This window comes from Gymnoscopelus braueri, assembly GCF_963280865.1.
Source record: "Gymnoscopelus braueri genome assembly, chromosome: 14".
Taxonomy (NCBI): domain Eukaryota; kingdom Metazoa; phylum Chordata; class Actinopteri; order Myctophiformes; family Myctophidae; genus Gymnoscopelus; species Gymnoscopelus braueri.
Genome location: NC_137619.1, coordinates 16,536,723 through 16,556,299, shown reverse-complemented (window position 1 = coordinate 16,556,299; position 19,577 = coordinate 16,536,723). Strand labels below are relative to the sequence as shown.

The following is a 19,577-nucleotide window of genomic DNA, read 5'->3' as shown; positions in this document are numbered from 1 at the left end:
TAAATGACTGAAAACCCTACCTACACGACTAAGGCGCAAGTATATTTATGTTTTGTCTTCATCAAACAAAAGAATATTTTCTTTAAAAAAAACACACACACACGCACACACACACATACATTTTTTTCCCCCCTTAACATGTTATCTGAAATGAAAATAAATTAGTTTGTGTACTTTTCTTAATTAAATGTGTTCCTTTATCTGTGTTCTATAACCATGCATATTCCGTATAAAAAAACACCACTTTCAAAGATCAACAGTTTATTTTACAATATGTTATCAATATGTTATGTATGAGTTTTCTATTATGTGTGTGTGTGTGTGTGTGTGTGTGTGTGTGTGTGTGTGTGTGTGTGTGTGTGTGTGTGTGTGTGTGTGTGTGTGCGTGTGCGTGTGCGTGTGCGTGTGACTGTGTGTGTGTGTGTGTGTGTGGGACGGTGAGTGTTCTTTCATTATTTACATTTGCTCATTTGCATGGGGATAAATCTGCTCTGTAGTCGCTAACGCTGCAGCCTCAGTAGCGGTGCTCTCCCCGTGTCATGTGAGACGAGAATTCGTATCGGTCCTGACTGCGGTGGCCACAGAGGTTGCACTCGAAGGGGTCCCTGAAGCCGTGGCAGCCCATGTGAATGGTGTACATGACGTGGTCCAGGAAAAGAATTCGGCAGTGTTCACACCGGTAAGCCCTCACCTGCTCCCCGTCCCCAGTCACCACCTTGAAGCCGGTGGACTCCATTTCGATGCCGGCGCGCATGGCATCGTACTGCCTCTGGTGCTCCTCCTTAACCTGGGACATCACGCCATTCCGGACGCCAGAGTTGATGTGGTTGGTCAGGTAGATGAGACCGGAAGCCCCGCCCCCGCCGAGTGGCCGCTCCTCGTTGTTGCTCTCGGTGTCGGTGGAGTCCTGGCCGCTTTGGCTCGGGGAGACGTCCTTCTCGCTGGAGGCTGACTTGGACTTGGACAGCAGCAGCAGGTTCTCGGCAGCGCTGTCTTTGGCCGACAGGCCATCGGGCGGGGGCTTGTGGAGGGAGAACATGGGGCCGGCGGCCACGTCCGCAGAGGAGACCGGCGAGGTCTGCACCAGAGGCCGCAGCGACTCGGCCCCCAGGTAGCTGATGGCGCTGTTGATGGCCTGGTTGATGACATGGTCTCCTCCCTCAAAGGAGAGTTCTGACAGACGCTTTTCACCTGAGGGTCAGAGAGAAGGGGTTGATGAAGGTCAATAATCACTACAGTATGTGTCTCATATGACTCATGTGACTTTGACTTTGAGTTATTGGTCTTGGTATTGCCCTTTTTCTACTGTTTCTGTCTAATTTAAATTATAGTTAAAATGACATATTTTCCCCGGTCTGCTTTAATATTGAAGCTCAACTTGAAAAAAATATGTTTTGATCCGTAATAGTGGTAATTGATCAAACAAAATGCTATTTTAAAATACACAAGTCTAACATTGTAAAGAACAAATTAAGGTATAATCGGTTATATATTATATATTTAGTTCTATTACTGCATGCATTCAGCAGAGCCAGAGTGGCAATGAAGTAACGTAATATACTATACAAGATTATGTTTGTAGTGTGACCTACTGTATACATTTATTATAGGTGCATATGATTATTTTCAGCAAAAACAAAAATGTTGGTATGCAGAGGAAGCAGACTTCAGCCCTTACCCACAAACTTCTGTGGCATAGTGCTTTTACGTTTAGCTACATTATTAGCTAGTCTGTCTAGCACCAAGGCTCTGTCAGTTCCCGTCTGGCTTAAGTCTTCCCTCTGTTCATTCTGGTTGCTTTCTTCCTTTACTACTGGAAAGCAAGACAGAAAAGTAGATTTCAGCGTCAAGTATTTTGATCCTTTCAAGAAGGTGAAGTGTGAAAGAGGGCCTTGTACTTATATAGTAACACGTGCCTCTTTCTCCCAAAGCGCAGAGCTGACTATTCTGCCACATGCAAAGCACTTGGTCTGTAAATGTCGTTTTGAAAACATGTAAAGAACAGGAAGCATTTCATCTTCGCTGATAGTGCACGGCACGCATCTCTCAGTGCATATGCCTACATTTGATACAAATCAAATCTTGAAAAAGTATGGTGGATTCATTTTGTTTATTGCACAGAGCATTTAAAAAATGTCTGAGCAATTAAAAAATGTATCACTATAATTTGAAAACATAATAACTTCAGTACATGCAGATAGTGGCCTACTAACTACTTTCAACCTAGCATCCCTATTTTAGGCATGTCATTATAATAAGCTTTATCGAAAATAGCAGATCTACAAGCTGAACAACACATCGCATCGCTGTTTTCAATATTTTCGTCGGACCATAAATAAGGGCTTTACTGGTTTACGAAAAAAAGGGTCTCTGTGCTCCTGTGTTCAATCAGATGAAACAAAAGAAAACAAAAAGCTATATTTAATTTGAAAAATGACATGAATTCATTCTGACCTGTCGGAGCGTTTTGTAATTGCAACATTGTCAGCGCGGCACGCTTTTGAGGCGCGCATAGTGAGTCCTACGTTCAGTGCAAAGTAGGTCATCAGTGTGTGGGTGGAGGTGAGCTGGAGGCACCAACCTGTGTAGATGCTGTTCTGCAGACCCATGCACTGGAGGTAGTTGTGACAACGCTCCTTGTGCTCCTCCAGCGAGCTGCGCTGCTTGTAACTCCTCCCACAGTAGGCACACTTGTGGGGTTTTCCAACTGCAAACAGTTCCGATACATCAAGGCAAGGCATGGCGAGGCAAGACAAATTTATTTCAATATTATCGAGGCAATTCAAAGTGCTTTACTCCCACATCAGTGAGCAGATATACGAGGTAGAATGGTACAATCAATGAAGCAATTATAACAATACACTGTAAAGTCAATTTAACTGTTTGAGTGTAAAAATAATGGACCTGTGTAAGCGTAAGTGACACACAGGATTTAGCAGTGTGATAATAAAAGTAATAATAATAATAATCATAATAATAATAATGAATAATATGTGTAATGTTTTGAAAGGACCAAAAACAATTATAAACCCAATGATTTCATCAACAGCAAAACACTTCTGCAAAACAATACAGTGTGCAAAGTGAAAAAAAAAGTGACACCCTATCTACACCCTATCCACTTCCCCATGGTTACTCCTGCATAACGTAATGGGCCAGTTGTTTAGATGCATCGATCCTACTCTGAGTGCGCTTTGTTTTTATGTTGGTGGACCTGGCAGTATACTCACCAGAGTGGGTGCGTAAGTGACCGGTGAGGGCGTCCCTCCGGCGACAGGCGTAGCTGCATAGGTGACATTTGAAGGGCTTCTCCCCTGAGTGCAGCTTGATGTGACGTAGCAGGTTTCCCTTCTGTGTGAACGACGCACCACACTGGTTGCACTGGAATGGACGTTCTCCTGGGGGGCAAAGAGCAGAACAGAAATATATAACATATACGTTTATAACGCATTATAAGCTCAGTGGAACAGCACATTATAATTACCTTAACTTAGTTATAAAGTATGTTTGTATTAAGCTGTTATGCATAATTATAAACATTTATAACAAGTGTTATGAAGCATTATAAGTGCATTTTAATGCATTATGATGCATTATAATGCATTATAAATGTGATATAATGCATTGTAGACCTATATGTAAAGTGTTATAATGTGCTGTTCCACTGAGTTTATAATGCATTATGACCAGCACTTATAAATTACTAGGCAATTTTGATATAGGATATAATAATAAGTTATAACACTTCATAAACCTTGTTGTTATGCATAATTATAAACACTTATTACAAGTGTTATAATGCCTGTAGAGGGGGAAAAGGAGGGGACAAGTATAGACCAATTGGAGACACCGGTCAATAGCACTAATGCAGTAATGTAGAAGGTTGTCAAACCTATGCAATTAATGCCCTTGAACCTGAACACCCTTGAACCTGAACACACTTAAAGAAGTATTTGATATGGAAAATGCATTGTGAATACAGACAATGAATGTAACAAATACTGTGCAAAAACTAGGAATGATTGCTCAATGGACCATGTTAAGAAGAAATGCTGAAGTTGACTGCCTCGGGACTGTTGACTGTCTTGATTGACTTTAAAGCGTATTAAGTCTAAATTAAGTCTAAATTAATCAGGACTTCCTTACTAACATAATCATTTAACAGTCTGACTCTGAACTTTGAACTTTGAGAACAGTTTTTCCTTAGACAAAAGAGGAACCCTTACTGACAACAGCCATGTAACAACAGCAAAAAACATTCAACTGACAATAGCATGTAACAACATAAACATTCTACTGCCAACAGCATGTAACAACCACAGAAAGAAAGAAAACATCTACTGACAATAGTGTACTGTAAAAACAGCACACTGCCTTTTGTCTTTATGTTACTGTTGTGGATGTAAGAACGGGCTGCCATTGTGTGAATGTGGGGTCACTGTACTACAAGAACAGGCGGCTAGATGAAGCTACTCCAGTGGACATCGGACCAATCAAATACCCTGGGAGAGTTTCACAGCGGACTGACACTCCATTTCTCCGTGCCACCGCCACCCCTACCCCCCACCCGAGCTCTGGCGCTCTGATCGAACAAGAGCCTTTCAGACTCCGCCTGCCAGCTCCGTAATGCACCATTGCCTAGGTCAATTTGATCTGAAAATCTCATTTTTTCCTCTTCTTCGTCTCTAAAATAAGAGCGGCACATCACAATGCAAATGCAGCCTCATTTGAATAAAGCGAAGGAAACACTTTGTGTTGCGAGCCAGTCTTCCTGATCAGCGCTTCTGGAATAAACCAATATCCATCCTCTCCGTGTGTTGTGGCATTCTGTGAGAACGTTTTAATGTGGCTTCTTTTTTTTCAAAGACCCCCCCTCTATAAAATAAGAGTCACCAGTGAAGCAGCAAAAATATATTTAAAAAAAGGAAACTCATTAAAAATGCATTTCAGGAGCAAAGATCCACCACAGAATATTTTCTATTTAAATAAGAGGCACTTCATTATATCTTTTATTATACATTCTTTTGCATTTACATTAGCCTAGTGTTCCTTTCTTCCATTTTGGGTTTCATTAGTTTCTAAAGCTTGACAGTTAAGTGCCTTTTTCAAAAATGTTCCCCACCACTGGTTTGGGTTCATTACAATAGAATATCAATTTTCAAATTTGAAAAACTTTTAATAGTCAGATAATTGTCATTTCAGGGAGATTCCATTTAATTGCTACCAGCGGATATCCTGCTTTTCGATTAAGGGGCATGTTTTGGGGGACTAAATTCACACCACACGACGATCGGCTACCATTGCTTGTCATGTGATAAATCAAAATCATTTAGAGAACAATCATCATTGCTAATGGCATTCTCAAACACTATTTCACGCACCGCAGAGAGGTCTATATATACAGCAAATTGCATGGATAGGATGCCAATACAAACTACAAGTCAGTATGGAACTATTGTCAGTCAACTGGTTTAATGAGACCAGTTCAATCTACTTCTGTCTCTAGCTTGAGACAGTGAACTGTCACAAAGTTTAAGATTGTTGATTCTAAGAAAGCATCACCGTTGTACTGAATATGTTGGCTTCACAGCTATGAAGATCTCTGGAAATTAGGTATGTTAGGTAGCCTATATGTTAGCCTATACTTTACTAGTGTGTGTTAATGTCAGATCAAGACCTTCTAAAACATCCATGCAATTAAAAAGCATACTTCATCCTAACCTTTTGGTCAATTGGACCTTATAAAAAAAACAAGGCAAACTAAAGCAATGCTCTACTGTATAACAACTGCTACATAATAAAATCTTGAGTGCTATTTTAACACCGAGAGAGTTAAATTAACACTCGGGATTTTACAGTGTACTGGCATCACCTCTCACCCCCTGTCCCAAAGCCTCATTTATACTCTGTCGTACGGCTATGTCGCTCACCAAAAACAACTGATTGAAACCAATTGGAAATCGGTTCTCTTCGGCGAGTGACGCAGCCGTGCGACGAAGCATGAACAAGCCTTAACACTCCCTTTAACATACCAGCAGTGAACATGGGTGTAAAGGAAGGGGCGATGAGCTTACCAGTGTGGCTTCGCTTGTGCACCATCAGCACATTGGGGCCAATGCAAACTATCCCACAGATATCACACTTGAGCTTCCCGTTGGGCAGGCGGATGCCACCGGCCGAAGAGAAGGCCCTGGCGTCGGGGCCCGCCTGCGAGCCGTTCACTTTGGCCCCCGAGGCATCAAGCACGCGCAAATCTTCCGCACCACACTCTTCCTCCTCCTCGCCATTCATCATCTCACAGGTGAGCCCATTCTCCTCATCACTGCGAGCCTCAACTTTAATGTTACAGGCTGAAAAAAGAGGGCAGTGGGCCACTGTTTAGAACACGTGCATGGTTCTGGTGTGTTAAGTCATATAGAACTACATGTGACATGATTAAAAAAAATGCCTGACTGGGGTGACTTCATTGGGCACGTACTGTAGGTCTACATATCTATCTATTTATCTATCTCTCTCTCTGTCGGCCTCTCGTTCTCTCTCTCTCTTTGGTTTGGTTTGATTGGTTCTGTTTGTTTCCACCTCATTGCCCTTTTTTTTTAAGTTTTAGCTGAAAATAACCAAACTCAAACTTTTCTTCACAACCATACAACGAAACAGTATGTACATATTTGTTTATAATCATTTTTATCCTAACCCTCCCAGGAAATCTAAAACAGTTAGCTGTACCTATTGTTCTATAGATTCAACCTAACCTAAGGTTATATTTAATATTACAATTAAGTCTGTGGCTTTGGATTCAGAGCTGTCCCTTATCATGTCAGCATTAGATCTGTCAAAATAGAAGGAAGAAAAGTGAAACTAAGTAAATCTGTAGCCGTTTTAGTATTAAAAGGTCTAGGCAGCCTCTCCATAGAAAGCCATTGTGCCCCCTATAGACCAGAACCACAAACAATTATATATTTTGTCTAAATATTCAAATACAGTTGGCAATGTACACCTTGTCCCACTCATATCTTATGAGTTGAACTAAAGTCAATAACAGTGTCAGTCTGGTGTTCTACCAATATAACTGAAGACTGAATTCACAGTGAAATATTAGGCTACAATTATGGCATTGGCTTCGCAATGAAAATTGTGTTTTTAATTCACAAGTGGTTTTATGTGTTGTTAAATAGTGGGTTTTTGTCAGTGTTAAGCTTGAGGTTTTCCAAAAACAAAATACATCTCTTGAGGAGACGAGGGTGATCTGAGCATATCTCAGATGAACACATCAGTGATGGGATGAGGAAACACAGCGAGCATCTCACACATCACAGTTTTGTGAAACAAATGACAGCAAGATAAACAGGAAACAGAGAGACAGGAAACACTGTGAAACTAGGGACGGCAGTGGTATGTATCAGACCAAGTGAGAATGATAAAAACACATGCATGTGACCGTGTGCGCGTACACACACACACACACACACGCACACACACACACACACACACACACACACACACACACACACACACACACACACACACACACACACACACACACACACACACACACACACACACACACACACACCATGTGCACATCGAGGGGCCTATAAGATCTGATGACAGACAGACTGATGAAAAAGATAAAATATCCCTAATAATTCTAACTTTACAGCTGCTGAAGTACAAAAGTGAGTGCATTTGTCAACGTCCCTGTTTTCCCAACAGAAGCCGTGTCGCTTTTAGCGACATTTCACACACCTCAGAATATTGCAAGTCCCACAAAGTTCAAGCCTGTGGTTTGCATGTCATGGCAGCCTGATTTCCCCATGCCTCTAGCCATGTTTGTTCAACTGAAGAGGAAGAAGTGGAAAGCATGAAACATAGGAATCTATGGAAAAGGGGAAGCTTTAGAAACAAGGCCTGTCTAACAGAAATACCAAGAATTATGGAGAAGTGACATAAAGGGAAGCACAGACAAGGAATTGTAAAACACCCTGTAACTGAAACAACGCTTTTTTCAGGAGGCATGTTTTCACCGACAGACGCAGAGGGAACAAAACTCCCATTATGCATCATTTACTCAGAGAGACAGGGGAAAGTGTGAGTTATACTAACATGAATGGCCTTTTCTGCAGCTTCAAATCAAATCATTTGCATAATGAGGACAGCCATACCAGCACAAATATTTAGACTTTTTGGTTTGTTGCCAAACAAATAATGTTGTGTTTAACCTGTCTAATGACTGCTGCAATCTTTAGACAACTTTTCATGTCATTCTGCTGAGGGATTGTACACTGCTGAGGGATTGTATTCAGGCATTGCCGATGAACACTAATATATATAAAATGGAAAATTATTATGGAGTTCAACGTAAGAATGAAACCTTTAGTTATAGCCAGAGAGGAACTTGTGTACTATACTACAAAGGCCGTCAAAATAGTCTTTAAAACACATGGCATATTTTAGGAGGACAGTGCAAATTCCTTCACATCTTTGCCTTAGGTTTCTATACCTCCAATGAAAGGGCCATACACAGGAAACACTGTCGCTTTGCTGCTGCATACACTGTTCATTAACATAAAGTCCATTGTTAAAATAAGACTCAGGATTTTACTGTGTCTGAGTCTCTTTAGACTGAATGGGCTGCATAGAAGTTGTGTCTAGTAGTGTTGCCATTTTCACAAACAACAGGCTGAATGCTACCAGACTATCGCATCCACAATCATTAAATGCTACAGAGAGGCTGCAATACTGCCTGGTAAAAGTTGAGAACAGGAAGCTGTGCTTCAGATATTTGGCCAATCATGATGAGGTGTTCACAGACTGTGTTTTAAAATATCATTAAAATACATCTTCTAAGCACCTTGCTAGATAGGCCTTGACTCATTTGGTTTCAAGCACAAGTTATTCACGCATCTGTACAGGTGAAGTGGAAGAGGGGCTTATTTTCAGAGCTTCTTAAGTACAGACTGTCAGGTGGAAGCATTTGAAAATTGTGGGAGTAAACACGTCTGCCTCGAGAGACTAGGCAGCCTCTGACCCTTATGACTAATAGCGGGGCTGAATACAGAACGAGCTGAATACAGCCTCTGACCCTTATGCGACAGAGGGAATCATGACTGCCAGGCTGCAGCTTCTCAGGGATAAGGGGAAGTTAAGTTATGACTAAATTGGGAATAGGAAGAAGAGCTTTTACTTTATGTCATATTTATCATGGTCGCACATCCTGATTTACACGTTTTGGGAAGCAGGTGTCAGAACAAAAAGAGGACAAACAGAATGACTGCAGTAAAACATCTGTCACTTGATTCACGTCTAACTGTCGTCAGATTAGAAATGAGACAACAGGGATTAACCTGTGTGATACCTTCTACACAGCCAGATACTGAGATAACGTATGTAAATGTAGCCTAAATGTATGCCAAGCATTTAAGACATGAGTCTGCTACTCAGGGTAGATAAGAGATATGAAGAAAGGTTTGTTAACTCTTGCACCTATACTGTGGAAGTAAAAGGGTGCCTGCTGGAGGTTCCTGTTAAAGGCTTGTGCCGCTCTCACTGCCTGAAAATAGCCCAGTGTGCAAGGCTGTGGAACCACATGTGCTAAACCACCCTAACGACACTCGACAACAGGAACAGCAAAAACATGGTTTACTTTTCCCTCACACTGTTTTAAAAGAGAATGCTTGCATCCACATCTGTTTGGGAAACAGCTTGTCCCTGAAATACGTAGAACTGGAGCCTTATGCTTAATTCAAAGTGAAAGAGAAAATGAGTCACTATGGCATTTTGTGAAGTCGTTTGCCCTATAACTTTTCAAATGTTCAAATGACTTGAGGTCAATACTTGACCCCAAGTATGATTCTTGTGTGACATGGCCCGTATCAGATGGGCCAAATCAGACAACACAGAGTGCCGTAACCACTTTTAAGCCCTATACTTTGTTGTATGACAAATTCTACAAGCCAGTCCACAATCTCACAAGGTGTTGTGAGCTGGTGAATCTGTTATCTTTTATTTATGCTGTGGGATGATGAGGAAAAAATGATATAGCAGTCCTTGTCTACATAGTCTATGTGCTTACATTTAGACTGGGTGCTCCAATATTAGAATTATTGCTTGGTGAACGTATGATGTGCAAAGAACGTATCCCAGCCTAGCAGATTGTTTTAGGACAGTGCAAAAAAACCAAAAAACAACCTGGGTTTGAGGTCTTGAGCTTTCAAAACTCTGTGGTTCTATGTCCCATATATAGTCATCCTGCATGTGCCCTAGTACTACTATATATACTAGTCACTTCCCTTACGTCTATTTCTTTCTCGCTCGCTGTCTCTCTCAGTCATTTTCTCGCCTTCTCTCTTTCTCTGTTGTTTTCTCTTCCACACTCTCTCTCTCTCAAAGCAGATATATATGTATCATTGCGATGAAATCATCATTTCAGTGGAAAACACACACAAACACACAAACACACACACACACACACACACACACACACACACACACACACACACACACACACACACACACACACACACACACACACACACACACACACACACACACACACACACACACTACACAGAAAAACAAACACACAATCAACACCAATACAAACTCTTCCCTTTTTCTTCCTCAAATTACTTTTAACACGTACTACTGTATGTACTCAGCCTCAACGAACACAGAGCAAATACATGACGCATTTGGCTCTCAACTGTTTCCCATTTATCTCCACATCGTGATAAAAAATGCCTGTCTGTCGACTATGACAGTGGTTTTCAACCTTTTCATGTCAAAGACCCCAAAAAAATGTATATGTGTTTGGCCGCGGACCCTCGATCTGAAAATATTTTGAGCCAGGGACCCCAATACAAGATTTCTGTTGTAAATCTTTTCAAGGTTTTTTTGAAAATAGCAGAGCTTGTAGATAGACTATTTTCAAATAACTGATGTAGGGTCAAATTGGTTAAACTGATTTTGATGCTATATTAACTCATTTTGGTGGGGATCCCTGGATCACCCTCAAGGATCCCTGGGGGTCCCCGGACCCCATTTTGAGAACCACTGGACTATGAGATGAAGCCCATGACAGAAAAGTGAGTATTGAGAGTTTTCTTATGAACTCTGGACTGAATTGCGGCTCCTCAGCCACCTACTCTCACTGACCAAGTGTATTTAATAATTTACAGTCACAGTTGGACACCATCACAACAGCTCCGTGTGTGTGTGTGTGTGTGTGTGTGTGTGTGTGTGTGTGTGTGTGTGTGTATGTGTGTGTGTGTGTGTGTGTGTGTGTGTGTGTGTGTGTGTGTGTGTGTGCGTGCGTGCGTGCGTGCGTGCTTGCGTGCGTGCGTGTGTGTGTGTGTGTGCGCGTGCAGGTGTGTGACCTATGTGGTGCAGTGATGTGACGTGATGTGCTGATCTGCGATCTGTGAGCTTGGCCCTGTTCCTGAACTCTTTATCTCCTGGAGTGTTGAAACTGTCTCTTCTTAGGAAACACTTACACATCCTATTTCAGTTTCCTCTAACATCTTATTACTTCGCTTCAAAATCCTACACAGCAATATCCATATAGTGTTCATTTAACCATCCACTTTTTAAACTTTAACGTTAAATTAACACTGGATTTTGCTGTTGTACCCTGCTAATCTTTGCCGTTATCTGGACAATGTGTAAAAACACACTGAATGGATTAATTTTACATGAAAACCTTTGTCATACATTAAAAGGAGCAGATGTAGTCCTTTTTACAGTGGTGGCTCTACTGGTGGCAGTTAATAAATGTGTTTTTGCAGCTCAGATGGCATGCATAACAATTTTAAAAACATGGACAATAACTACTTAACATTCAGTACATCATATCTGATTCATCCTGTTGTCATGTAAAACTGAGGGGCTTTTGCCAACATTTCCTGGTATGCTACATGTGACATGTATTCCAAGCAAGAATTACTATAAACTGTCTGCTACTGATGACCCGTGCCAGGATATTCCCTGGTTTAATGCTCACTCACCCAAATCAAGGCCACATTAGCTATTCATTAAGATTCTGTTTATTAATAACATGCCATGGATCAAAGAGATTTCTTCTTTTCTTTTTTTTAAACATTTTCCTGCCAATGACCTAAATGCTTTTCTGTGCAGCTGTAAATTAACTTTTCCTGTTTATCTGGAAAGCATATCTCCCAGTGGATGTGCATGGGATTAAGCCATTAAAACTCTTAAGGGGCTGTGCTTTTGATATTGCTATTAATCTCTCAATTAGCCATTTTACTCTGATATGGAAATAAAATAAAATAAAGTATTTTTTGTTTCAGGACACGTATGCTGTGTCGGAGTATGGTTTATTTTCTTTGCATTGCTATTTGCTAGATTCCACTCTGCATGATTAGTTGTACAATAATACGAAATAGCAATACCCCAAAAATGTCAATAGTTGAATCTACAATTCATTTAATTTCTTTCATCTTGTTCTGATTGCTTTGTGACTTTATTCTTGTCAGAGCTTTAATAAAGTTTTTAGTAGATTGTCAGATTGTGTGCTAGTATTTGTAATTAATGACACAGTGAAACGCTCACTCATACCTTTCATGTCACCTCTGTTGTTCTGCTGGTGAGTGGAGGAGGCTGACAGGTCCTCTGGGACAGCCATGGGTTCCTCCGCCTCCTCGGACAAATCATTGGAAGGGGGGCTGTCTCTGCCTGCTGAAGGAGGCACACATCACACATCACAAACCATGGAACTACTCCAGGAGCAAAATTGACCCTTGCAGGTCCTTTCTTTACACACTCAGAGTTAAATGAACTCTGGATTTTGTTGTGTGTCTCATTCAGGAGAAGCAAAAATGACCTCAGGGGTGCCGCCAGTAGTTTTAAGACTATTGTTAATTTACCGTGGTGTCTAAGGCTCAATCATGTAGCGGTGGTCGTTTTACCTGGCATCTGGGACATTTCCTCGGTCTCCTCCGTCTCCATTCGATGCAGGTACTCTAATAGGAGAGAGATGGAGGAGATGTAGATGCGTGTAAGTTTAATCAAAAGCAAGGCTGGGGAAACATTATAAAAAGCCGGAGCAGAGTAAAGGGGTGAACTTTCTCTGCGTGACTCTGTCACCCCGGCAAGATCGGTCTTGTCACCGCTGTAGACAACACCGTTGTCCTCCACGCTACATTACAAAGAATTACAGACATTTTCATTACGAGTCGGACAGAGAGACCGGGCAGGGAGAGAGTGGCTGGGGGCTGTCTGATGGGGCCTGCTGGTGGCAGGGGCTGCTGGGAATGGGCTTTCAGAGCACATTTGTTATTTATTGTTAATTTCCTGCCACGTAATCATCCAAAAATGCAAACTGACTGCCGCAAAATTAAGCAGAAAATTAACTGGCCCCCAGGTCACAGAGGATGCGGGTGTTCGCCGTGCCCAGCTGATCGTGCGTTCGTGTTCTCTCTAATTTACTGAGCATGCATCGCTGAGCCCGCGGCCTGAGCACAGATGCGTACGAGCCACAATCAGAAAGAGAGAGAAAGAAAGAGAGAGAGAGAGGAAAGGAGATAAGGCAGAGACACAGAGAGAGAGAGAGAGAGAGAGAGAGAGAGAGAGAGAGAGAGAGAGAGAGAGAGAGAGAGAGAGAGAGAGAGAGAGAGAGAGGAGAGATAGGGAAAGAGACTGGACCATGCAGACAGCGAGAAAGCTGAAAAACATAGAGGCAGACAGGAAGAGAAGGCCACAGAGAGTCAGGAACGAGCTAAGACAAGAAGTACTGCCTGCAATGTATGTGCAGGTGACAATAAACACCTTGAACTTTGAAGGGGGAAGCGGGTGATGAAGAAGACTAGGGCAGTGAAACAATAATTTTCCAATAATGATTCTGATTTATTTGCATCATTTATTTATTTGTTTTTTTTCCAGGACGAGGCGATTGAGCACAGAGCATGGCCAGGCCTGAATATGTGAGAAGTCACCAGTGCACGTGGCCCCATTAATAATGGATGGCCCTCAAGCCTGCAGCAGATGGGCTCCACCACTTCAAGAAGCCCTCGGTGGGGCCGCTGCCCGGTCCAAGCAGCCACACAGGGAGAAGTGAAGCTCCTGAAAATAGCGAAACGAGCCCTAGGGAGAAGGGGAACCTAGGCCTTCCTGTTTTGCTGACAGATGGCTCCACACATTTGGAACAAATAGTGGGAAGCAACGGGGCCATTCTGTTGCAATGCATGATGCTCTTGCGGGCTAGCAACTTAAGTCAGGAGTTTGACAGCGGCAGACACCCAGGACCCAAAGGGTATGAGGAGGGGGTTCAGAGGTCACTGATGCAGATGATTTGTTGAAGTTGGTTCAGGAGGCGTTGCGTGCGTGCTGCCACGCTGAACCGAGAGACGGTGTTCCACCACTCTTAAGCATCTGGAGTTTGGAGGTTGGGGGGTGTATTCTCCTGTGCCCTTTTTTCTGGGCAGATGGTAAGAAGGGGAAATACGGATGTGTCGGCAGGGGGCTTTGATTCCTATATATTCAGCCCACTTGTGTAGGCATGTGGAGAGTAAAGCCTGTGTCGCTCACTGAAAATAGCTGATCTAAGGCTTACACCGCGTCGCGCTGTGTTGTGAGCTTGTAGATCGGCTATTCTTGGTGCGTGACACCAGCACGCGACGAACTATAAATCACCCTTAGGGCGTGCAAAGAAACTTCCAGGGTGTAGTTTTGTTAAGCAACACTTTTTTTCCCTTTATCTTGAAGAAGTTGCTATTTAGAAAAGTCTTTATCATTTCTTGTAATTCCCCAAAAGAAATCCCCATAAAGGAATTTCAGAGGTTCCCAAAATCTGAATTCCTGTTCTTGTCGGATGCTCATTTACAGAGAATCCAGTTTAATGATGCACTCCTCTGACAGCAGTAGATGCTCTTTTTTGTTTTTGTTTGTTTGTCTGTTTTAAACACACCTAATTGAAATCCTCCATAATGTTTCATCTTTTTATTTATTGACGAGGGTATGGATGTTGGGCAGAAGGAGATGTGTCAACAGGGGGTCCGAGAGTGGTGCTCACTGGGGGCAGGTGGAACCCGCGCTGCAGTGCAATCAGCAAGCAGAGAGTACCACATTATGAGAGTGTGACGCACTGAAGGACTGGAAAACTTTTGGTTTGAGTCCACCAAGTGAGGAGAGACAGGAAGAGGCTTGTGGGTTAGCGTGTGCTTGTGTGTGTGTGTGTGTGTGTGTGTGTGTGTGTGTGTGTGTGTGTGTGTGTGTGTGTGTGTGTGTGTGTGTGTGTGTGTGTGTGTGTGTGTGTGTGTGTGTGTGCGTGTGCGTGTGCGTGTGTGTGTGTGTGTGTCTGTGTGTGCTCGTGCATGCGTGTGCATGTATGCGTGTGTGTGTGTGTGTGTGTGTGTGTGTGTGTGTGTGTGTGTGTGTGTGTGTGTGTGTGTGTGTTTGTGCTTGCATGTGTGTGTTTGTGCTTGCATGTGTGTGTGAGTGTGAATGTGTGATGTATGTTGGGTGGATGGTGGATGGCGGGGGGAGCTGGTGGTGTGGGGGGTTTAGAGGCGTCTGCTGAAGGCAGGTTGCAAACCAAAGGGTTTGCACCAGGGAGCAGGGTGGAGATGAGAAACAGTCAAACCGTTAACAGATACTGGGGGGACCACACCAGCAAACTTTGGATTCTACAAAGAAAAGTGCAAGAGTGGCGTGCGCGTGCATGTAATGCATATTTAGAAGGCAAAGTATAGTGTGAATAGTGAATACATGAGCCGTTGCTGATGAACGAACGCGGTAATTAACGGAGAAAATAAATGGCAACAGAAAACAGCACAAAGCCTTCAGTAAATTAATTACGATCATGAGGTTGCCTTGTTGTTGTGGAACACCAGCTAAAGGGTGTCTAATTTTGAATTAGTTTTATATTACAAAATTAATTATACACAGCAATGCCCTGAGTGTTAATTTAACTCTAAGAGTGTCAAAATTACACTCTAAGAGATAAATTAACACTCAAGATTTTGCTGTAAAAGAGGGAAAACCACACACCAAGGTATTTATATAGTTTGACATTGTCTTTGCTATTTGAAAACATGAAAGCTTCAAAAAATATAGATAGATGTAATAGAACACAAACAGTATATAGTAGGATTACATTAAATATTTCTCATTATATCTAATTTATTCAAGCAAAGTGGTGTTTAAGAATGTGATTACATTTTACCACATTGGACATGTGCTTGTTAGCCCTAACACTGACCTTATTATAGTCACAAGTATATAATAATATAATGTTAATTGAAATAAGAATTACTTTTTTTTAACCACGGCACAAGTTGTAGGATATGAACTTTTCATTGTTTAAATTGTTATGAATGTGATATGAATTTCACATGTTCAAAGTAAACTTCTACTGGCAAGCCGTCAAATAAATCCCATCATTTTATGAGAAATAAATCTGTGGGTTCCGGATTATGGAAAGACATTGTCCTACACTTGCATGTAATGTGATGCATGGTCACCTTTGTTCAAGTCAGATAAATATATGCATATTGGAGATTCTCATCAGTAATTCATGAAATTTGCGGGTAAAGTAGGTAGTGTTACTGAGATGATGTGCTGTATGGAGCCTATTGTGGGGGGTTGGGGTTCAGAGGAAAAGGTGCATTGAAAAGAAGTTTCCTTCATTTACATCTTGACACACTTCACTACTCTGGTATTCAGAGTGAGCAATCATTTTAATAACTGTCTTCCTCTGCCCCCGCCTAGTTCTGTTTCTACTGACAAGAAAGATGATGTATCTGCTGACATTCTGGAGCCCTCGTTCAAATTGAGAAACTAAAAAGGGGGGAAATATCCCAATTTTTTTCTTACTTTCTTTTTGACGGAATTATAGCTCATTTCAAAGTTTGAGAGAGTCTGAAAAGTACGATATTTTTGTCAGTAGCCTATCAGTTTTTGGTAAGAATGTGTTCATAAGTCAAGGGAGATTACAAGACTCTGAACTTCCCTTAAATGTTGGGAAGTGGTGGAAAATAAAATAAAAATTTAAATCTAGATATCTATAAAAAAGATTATGTGAATGTAAATAGAACCCATAGTGGATTCATATATATATATAGAAAACTTAACATCTCAAAACAATCAGTGACATTATTATGAATGTGTAGTCTAAATAGTTTATCAAGAGTCAATAATGTTCAATCCTATCAGCCTATTTTGTGAAGAAGTGAACTTCATCAGAAACCTTTATGGCACTTTAGAAAAGTGTTTTAGAGCAGAAAGCCCTGAGTGTATGAGTCATTATTATCATTATTATTATTAAAGCCCTGAGTGAGTTTATTTCCTCAAATGTTTGAGAATGAGGAGCACATTACATGGTTAGGAGTGTAGATCAGTGCTTCTCAACCTGTGGGTCGGGACCCCCAGGGGGGTCCCCACATTATTTTGGGGGGTCCCAGATGACAGTGAGTGAAGTGACATTTTTTGTAACTTTTTTAATTCCTAAAAAAAAATGAAAAAGACAATTAGGCCTACTGCATCAAAAGTAATCAACAAACTAGGCTATACTATAAAAACTGGTCAAACTGGCCAAATTGTCAAATAATATAAGAAAGAGGCAAACGATTTGAAAATAGCCGATCAGCTCACAACGCCTCACATTGGGAGGCATACTGAGCTTGTAGATCGGCTATTTTCACAGTATTCAAACTAAATTGAATGCCTCAACTCCTACAATTCCAAGTGCTTGTCAGCTATAGGTGGGGGGTCCCCAGTTCAAATATGATTGTTTTGGGGGGTCACGGCCTGGAAAGTTTGAGAACCACTGGTGTAGATCATGAATGATCCCCATTCGCTGTCAGCAGCCGTTACAAAGTGCCTGCCTTACAAATATATTTTTGCTCAGTTCATCATCAGTGAGTAACAAGAAGAGTGTAATAATGTGAACATATGATTGCATATATCTGTTCACTCACGACATGGTAATATTAAGTATTTATTGTAATTTGTCAACGATTAATTTGAGATGATTTTAAACAACATTATTCCTACCGCGTCGTTATTTCCTGTTTTTAAAGCGGTGTTAAAAGATCTTCACGCTCCTTTTTTGTTTTAGGTTCGCGTAACATAATTTAAAGAGATATAATCTATTAAATTAGCTAATTATGAAAACACGTCTACTTTGCTCCACTTCAGTTATACCAGTCTACTTTGTGTGCGCACATCAGTTGCAACAGGTGCCAACAAAAACTATTTGGAAGAAATAATCAAAGAAGTGAAAGAACGAAAATAAAACAAACAAACGTCTTAAGCTATTCTGTATTAGCCTATATGGGCTTTTTACAACGCTGTCTCACAAAAAAAGGCATATTTTGACTTTTTGGGACAATTTTGAACAAATGTCAACATGTGCCTTGAAGGGGGAGGGGGGGGGCAAAAAAAGTCACAACATGACTTTTGGGGAATATATTATTTTCCCTATCGGGACAGGAAGAGGATTTTTTGGTAAATAGGTTAAAATGTGGACAAATAAATGAAATTGGCTGAGAATGATGAGAAGGCAATCCCTTCATTTCCAAATGACGCGTGGGAAATGTAAAACATTCCACAAATCCCATAAAATGTGGCCTATTAGATGAGAAAATGTGAAATAATGTCATTCTCTACAAACTTCCAGACCGTTAAGCCGTTATACCAGAACCACCTGAAGACAGTAGAACGCGCAACGGTCAGGATCACCTGCACCGAAACTAAGGACAGCGTTTTCCAGTCAGGTGAAGCCAGGTCCTTGTTCTTCAATAAAAAAACTATTCTCCTTTCCCAAACACAGACTTTTTCTCTCTTTTTTTTAAATCGGTGACCAGTTAATTAAAAAAAAACATGGTGGAAGTTTTAGTTACGGTACCTGCTATTCCTTGAGTTTGCAATATGAAGTTCTTCCAACTCTCCCCGGCGGCTCCATGTGCAGAAGTTGCGAGCGCGGCTGCAGCCCCATGGAACTCTGCCCTGGGTCCCTCCCCTCTTCCTCTCCACTGTACTTCCTCGTTCCAGCCCAACATCATGTCTAATGTCTCTGTGAGAGACTGAGGCATTTTCTTGCTTCGCTTTTATCCAGAGGCCAGAGATCTAGCTGCCCGGGGAGTCGACGAGGCACCCACCAGCACCAGCCTCTTGCTTGGCACTTTGCTTTGTACCGTGCCAATAAAAGAAGCTGACACCCAGCAGACCATTACTGGCAGCCATGCATGAGATGGGATGAGGCGGCGTGGAGGAGAGTGGAGGACCATTCATTGTTTATTTATTTATTTATTTATTTCTCACACACAAGAGGGATGGATGGGGGACTCCTCTCACTTGCATATTATGGGCAGCTTCTCCCCTTCTGTCACCTGTTCTGGCACACATGAAATTAACACAACAGTGTTTTGTTCCTATGTAATTACATTCTCTCTTTTCCTTCCCTTTTCTTTTTGTGCGCGCCATAAGAAGAATGCTTCTTCCAATTACTTTGACACTTTCTCTCTATACCGTTAGGTCCATGTAGTGTAAAAGCCCCAACTCTTATCACATTAGTTGTCCAGCATTGATTACTGAGTGTAGAACGTTTTACCTTATGTGCTTTG

General features: G+C 41.6%; 1 protein-coding gene across 2 annotated transcripts; it reads right to left on the bottom strand.

The window, feature by feature from the left end:
- Window positions 1-328: 328 nt before the first annotated feature.
- On the bottom strand, window positions 329-19,061 carry ikzf1 (IKAROS family zinc finger 1 (Ikaros)). Of its 2 annotated transcripts, none has more exons than XM_080450287.1 (8): window positions 18,860-19,061; window positions 12,924-12,977; window positions 12,574-12,690; window positions 6,075-6,350; window positions 3,231-3,398; window positions 2,582-2,707; window positions 1,679-1,813; window positions 329-1,191 (listed from the first exon to the last, which is right to left on the bottom strand). In XM_080450287.1, the coding sequence occupies exons 1-8, from the start codon at window positions 19,044-19,046 to the stop codon at window positions 515-517; spliced, it is 1,740 nt and encodes a 579-aa protein (XP_080306413.1). In that variant the 5' UTR covers window positions 19,047-19,061; the 3' UTR covers window positions 329-514. The 2 variants fall into 2 exon arrangements, with proteins under 2 accessions (XP_080306413.1, XP_080306412.1); XM_080450286.1 differs by having other exon boundaries at window positions 12,574-12,693; window positions 18,860-19,053.
- Window positions 19,062-19,577: the final 516 nt, after the last annotated feature.